At 45.1% G+C, this 6,485-nt stretch overlaps 1 protein-coding gene across 1 annotated transcript; it reads right to left on the minus strand.

Annotated features, from left to right (window-relative positions):
* Nucleotides 1–4,160: 4,160 nt before the first annotated feature.
* Nucleotides 4,161–4,715, minus strand: LOC133763582 (ribose-5-phosphate isomerase-like). The gene has a single exon (XM_062197385.1). It carries the CDS (start codon nucleotides 4,713–4,715, stop codon nucleotides 4,161–4,163), a length of 555 nt encoding a protein of 184 aa, XP_062053369.1.
* Between the last annotated feature and the right edge of the window lie 1,770 nt (nucleotides 4,716–6,485).

The following is a 6,485-nucleotide window of genomic DNA, read 5'->3' on the forward strand; positions in this document are numbered from 1 at the left end:
CAGGTGCTTCTCCTGGTCTCCCATGGGGTGCAGGGCCCAAGTACTTGGGCCATCCTCCACTGCACTCCCTGGTCACAGCAGAGAGCTGGACTGGAAGAGGGGCAAGTGGGACAGAATCCGGCGCCCTGACCGGGACTGGAACATGCTGTGCTGGCGCCGCAGGCGGAGGATTAGCCTAGTGAGCTGCGGCGCGAGCCAGGAGCTTTTTTATTTTTAACGTTTGTCACTTGCTTTTAAAAGAAAAATTTATTGTTCATGTATTTTCCATGTGATTTCTTACAAGTCTACAACATCATTGGAACGTATTTATTTTTAAAATTATATATATACGTATACATATATATTTCAAAGCAGTGGGACAGGAGAGAAAGAGAGCTCAAGCACTGATATGTTTGTTTGCTCCCCACGTGGCCGCAATGATGTGAACTGGTCCACAATGAAGCCAAGAGATCAAAACACCATGTGAGTCTACTAAGTTGGTAGCAGGGTCCCAAGTCTTGTGTCATCTTCCACTGATTTCCCATGTTCATTAGTAGGGAGCGAAATCAAAGCGGAGAACCAGGGACTTGAATTTTGTGCTCCAATATGAGATACCAGTGTTGACAGGCTGTGGATTAACCTGCTTTGTCACAATGCCAACCTCTAAACTTCTTGAGACAAAACATGCATGCAGAAATGTGCATGTTGTAAGCTTTATGGATTTCCACAAACTGAGCACATCCATGAGTGTTAGATTTCCATTACCATAACAAAACAATGGAGGCAGACTAATGGTGTAAGGAAAAGAGATGTATTTTGGCTCCTGTTTCTGGAGATTCACAGGCTAATGCTAGATGACATTTTCTCATCCCCTGGTGATGGAGTACTAGCTGGCCGATGTCATGAGGCAGCCCAGGCACTACACGACTAGGGACAGGAAGTTCGTGTGTCCTCATCGTTCTCCTCTTATGAAGTCATAAGCATTCAGTCACGGGATCTTCACTCTAATGACTCAGTCTAGTCCTCAGCTCCCAAACATCAGTTCTGATGAAATTTCCACACTTTCAATATCATTAATTTCCAAGTTTGGGGATTAAACTCTTCCTTGTGTTCAGAGGGACAACCATGTTCAAACCTGGCACCTGTAGCCACAATCTAGGTAGAGACACAGAGCATTTTAAGTGGCCCAAAGCTCCCTCAGGCTCTTGCCAGTCACTGCTGTAACTTCAAACAGCTGGGTTCACTTTGCCTATTTTTGTACATTAGATAAATGGCGCTGTGTAACACATGCTCTTGTTACTTGCTTCTTTTCTGATTATGACATTACTGGGATTTATCTGTGGTATGTGTAGTTGTAAGTTTTTTTCCCCTTGTGCTGTTAATACATTGTGGGTTTTTTTTTTGCCACACAAAACTCAAACCTTTATTAGTACTATTCTTTAGTAACATGTAGTAGGTTGATTTTAAAAACATATATGACAAAGCAAAATGCTGAGAATACCCTATGTATTCACGAAGAACAAACAATGTCAATTAGACTTAATATTATAAGAAGAAATCTCATTTTAGAGTTAAAGTAATTGGGGTAGCAAGACTTCTTGCTCATAGATAAGTAAACAGACTAATGGAAGAAAATAGAGGGCTCAGAGTGAGCAGTCCATTTTAGACACTTGATATTTGGATTAGGAAAAGTTAATAATTAAGAACTTTGACTAGGATTCTAGTTTTGTAACATTCACAAACAATCCAAATAACCTGTATTATTTAGAAATGTATAAGAATTTAGTAATAATATATGCAAAAGCAAGGGATTTGATATGTGTCATAAATGGTTACTTTCCAAGGATGAGAGTTTATGAATGGGAGGCGAATGAGGCATGCTTCTGAGACACTGTCTAATTTTTCAAGGTTGATGGGTAAATTGGATAATTTCTTCTTAGATAATTCAAGTTTTACATTATTGTTTCATGAAATTTTCTATATATACTTACATATTCTACTTTGAATTATAAAGGTCATACACCAAAAACCAGGAGCTTCAATCTCATAATCAATTAGATGGTAATTGCTGCTTCTTTCCATTTTGCCTGTGTGTCTTTTTTAACTTTTATTTAATAAATATAAATTTCCAAAGTACAGTTTATGGATTATAATGGCTCCCCCCCATAACTTCCCTCCCACTTGCAACCCTCCCCTCTCCTGCTCCCTCTCCCATCCCATTCACATCAAGATTCATTTTCAATTATCTTTATATACAGAAGATCAATTTAGTATATATTAAGTAAAGATTTCAACAGTTTGCACCCACACAGAACACAAAGTGTAAAATACTGTTTGAGTACTAGTTATAACGTTAATTCACATTGTATAGCACATTAAGGACAGAGATCCTACATGAGGAGTAAGTGTACAGTGACTCCTATTGTTGACTTAGCAAATTGATTATGGCGTCAGTAATCACCCTAGGCTCTTGTTGTGAGTTCCCAAGTCTATGGAGGCCTTTTGAGTTCGCCGACTCCGATCTTATTTAAACGAGGTCATAGTCAAAGTGGAAGTTCTCTCCTCCCTTCAGAGAAAGGTACCTCCTTCTTTGATGACCTGTTCTTTCTACTGGGATCTCACTCACAGAGATCTTTCATTTAGTTTTTTTTTTTTTTTTTTTTTTGCCAGAGTGTCTTGGCTTTCCATGACTGAAATACTCTCATGGGTTTTTTTAGCCAGATCTGAATGCCTTAAGGGCTGATTCTGAGGCCAGAGTGCTGTTCAGGACATCTGCCATTCTTTGAGTCTGCTGTGTATCCCTCTTCCCATGTTGGATCGTTCTCTCCTTAATTCTATCAGTTAGTGACTAGCTGCATTTCTTGCCTCACATTGTTAGGCTGTGTTTACTGCACGCCTCTTCCTCAAGAGCTCCATTTAAGGAAAAGGAACTTCTTATTGAAGTAGAATCTGAACTGTTTGCTTAGGATTAATTTAAAAACATATGTGGAGAGAACATCTTACTGTGATCAAATTCCTATACCATGCCATTGACACATTGGAGTACATGATTCTCTGGTGTTTAGCCTATTTACAGAAGTTGCGATCAGCTTGTCAATTGTTTCTTACATAATTTTTCTGGCTTTTGAATGAACATGATAGTATCTGTCTCCTGCACACCCCTTCAGTGTTCTCTCTTCTTGTGCTGCCTTCTGCAATGACTTCCTTCTTCTTTTTTTTTTTTTTCAAAATGGCACCACACTGTTTATTCCAACCTTCAAAGAACACAAGAGGTGATGACATCTGATGCCAAACCATGCCAGTAATAATAAAGCAACAGAAAAATAAGTAACAACAAAAAGAAAATGATTTAAAAAAACAACTATTTCACATTTCACAGCAGTGCTCCGGCAGCACTGGCAAGTATTTCCGGCCAACTGCTTCCAACAACAGGGATCTGAACAAGGCCCTGATCTTAGCGAAGGTGCCACCGCGTTTGCCCCCAGGAGTTTACATTCCAATCCCAAGTCACTACACGTCACACGGCTCCACTCAGCGGACTTTGTAAACCTCATCCTCAGAAGTAACTGCATTGTGTGTGATTACAATGAGAACGAACTAAAAACACAACAGGGAGTGGCAGAAAAGTAAACCAAGCATCCTGTTGGGCATCAGGAGGTCACTGCTGGCCAGGTCCTCCATGTGACCGGCTGCAAGAAAAGCTCTGATACTCATGTCCCAGCAAACCCAGCAGGCTCAAGTCAAAGGTTTAAAGACAGTCTCCCCCTTCTTGCCCTATACTTTTTTATTTATTTATTTTTTGGTAAATGTTTCATATGGAAGGGGAGAGGGAGTGGGAAAGGGGAGGGTTGCAGGTGGGAGGGAAGTTATGGGGGAGGGGAAGCCATTGTAATCCATAAGCTGTACTTTGGAAATTTATATTCATTAAATAAAAGTTTGAAAAAAACATGAGATCAAGTTCTACTTTATAAAAAACTGAATCTTTTTCATAGTAAAATATATATATATATCTTTAAATTTCTCTGTTTGAAAAGACACATAGTAACAATACTGCAGACCACTGGGCTTAGACCCCACCCCACCCCACCCCCCACAGATACGTTAAGGCAAAGGTTCCTGGACAGGCACGGCCACCCGGCTGTGGGCTGGAGACCAAGGTGAATAATCTGCTCCTTGTAGGGTCAACAGAAGGGCTTCTCCCGCATGGTCACGGAGCCGTCCTGCATCCCGAAGTAAACTCTCTCCGCCATGTTGATGAACAGGCCTGTGTCCACCACGCCTGGGATCATCTTGATAGTGATGTTCACTTCACTCCATTTGTGTGCACGGTCAAACTTCCAGTCCAGGATAAAATTTCCATTATCTGTCACCACAGGACCCGCCCTGTGCACAGCCATTCGAAGCTGAACCTCGCCCCCAAACTTCCGGGTCACTGCTCGGCTCACTGGGACGTAAGCCATTGGGATGACCTCGATGGGAATTCCCTTATGCCATTGATCTCCGAGATTCTTTGAGTCTTTCCTGAAGTCAGCAATCACGATGAAGTGACTGGCGTAGCCTGCCACGATCTTCTCCTGGGTCAAACAGCCTCCACTACCCTTGATGAGATTGAGATCAGCATCTACTTCATCAGCACCATCGATGGCGAGGTCAATCTCTGGGTGTGAATCCAGGTCACTGAGGGTTAAGCCGTACTGCAGGATGAGCTGCCGGGCCGAGTACCAGGAGCTAGCCATGTGGAGGAGCATGCAGGCTAGAAAGCATAGGGCGGGTGGCCTGAAGGCCACGCGCCCCGAAGGTGCAGCAAATGGGTCCAGCGCAAAAGGGAAAAGGGCCAAAAAGGCCAAGGATGACTTCCTTCTTTTTAAAAAAGATTTATTTTATTTGAAAGGCAGCATTAGAGAGAGAATGAAGGAGAGGGAGGAAGGGAGGGAGGGAGGGAGAGAAGCAGAGAGGGAGGGAGAGAGAAAGAGAAAGAGAAAGAGAGAGAGAGAGAGAGAGAGATGTAGGGAACCAGACCGGAGGAACCGTGCCCCTAAGATGGCGCCGACTCCCTGCTTCCGGGTTCTTCCTCATCTCAGGGAGTTCCCGCTCTTGCTCGCTCCTTCCCGCCTTGCCACGAGATTGTCCTATCCCCGCGCTTCTAGCCTATCACCTGATTTGTGACGTGTATTGTGCATATAAACCCTTGCTACGCGGGTGTAAGGGAAGTTCCTGCCCAGAAGAGATCGAAGCTGGATCTCCTGCTTGCCGAGCAATAAAGGAACCCCGTGCAAAGTGTTCGGTCTCTGTCTCTTGCTGGACGAGGACGGCGCCGAGCAGCTGGTGGCCCGTACGGGGAGCTTCCTCTACGTTGCCCGGTAAGTAGAAGGTAAGCGAGGTCAGTCTTACCGTCTGGGCCCCGCGAGTGAGGTATATCTCGTGGTTGGAGGGTGGACGCACCCTAAGATAGCGGACGTGTTTCCCCGCTTTAAACTGAAAGAATAGCGGACGTGTTTCCCCGCTTTAAACTGAAAGAATAGCAGACTTGTTTCCCCGCTTTAAACTGAAAGAATAGCAGACTTGTTCCCCCGCTTTAAACTGAAAATAAGATAGCGGACGTGTCTTCCCGCTTTAAACTGAAAATGGGAAATTCATCTAGCCATTCAATGTTGCTTAATCCGTTAAAAGCATTATTGCGTAGCAAAGGGATTAAGGTTTCTAAGACCACACTTGTCAGGTTCCTTGGAAGTGTTGATTTCTTTGCGCCGTGGCTCACCCACGAGGGCCAAATAACTCTTGAGTCTTGGGAGAAATTAGGAAAGGATCTCCGGCGCACAGTTAACGATCCCCAGGAACCCGATATCGACCCCGTTGTTCTCCCCTTATGGGAACTACTGCGGGCGTGCCTCCAAGAGGAGAGGTCGGTGGGAGCGGACCGCCCGACTCTTACGGCGGTTCGCGAGGCTCTCGAGGAAGTTCGTTCTCAGAGCTCGGACGGCGCCCGGGACCTCATACAATTTAAGGACACGGGATGCCAGACTTCCTCACTGGCCTCAGGCTCCGAATGTGGCTCCGCCTCCTCTGAGTCTGAGGGGGAAGGGGACGGCGATCCTAAATCCCCGCCTCCTACGTATGCGCAGCTGCGGCAAAAGTTAAAAGATGCCTGTTTACGCCCTCTAGTGCCTACGGCTCCTCCTATCGATGTCGTGCCCGCCCATCAGATTAAAGACGCAGCGCCTCCTACTGGCGGTCATGTAGGCGTGCCTCAGCCCCATCTAACACCCGTGCCGCCATGGCCATTAAACGTCCCAAATGTGCCACCTTTTTCAGGCAGACAGTTTCATCAACAAGCCTGGAAACAGTTGCGAACTGGCGCTCCCGCTGCCCCCGCTCAGGCTTACCCTGTTTTGGCTTTGGGCACGCGAGAGGCCCGGCACGAACCATTGGACATGACAGTATTAAAACAACTCAAGGCTGCGGTCCATGACTATGGACCCACAGCCCCATTCACATTGTCACTCCTT

The sequence above is a fragment of the Lepus europaeus genome, chromosome 7, assembly GCF_033115175.1.
Source record: "Lepus europaeus isolate LE1 chromosome 7, mLepTim1.pri, whole genome shotgun sequence".
Taxonomy (NCBI): Eukaryota; Metazoa; Chordata; class Mammalia; order Lagomorpha; family Leporidae; genus Lepus; species Lepus europaeus.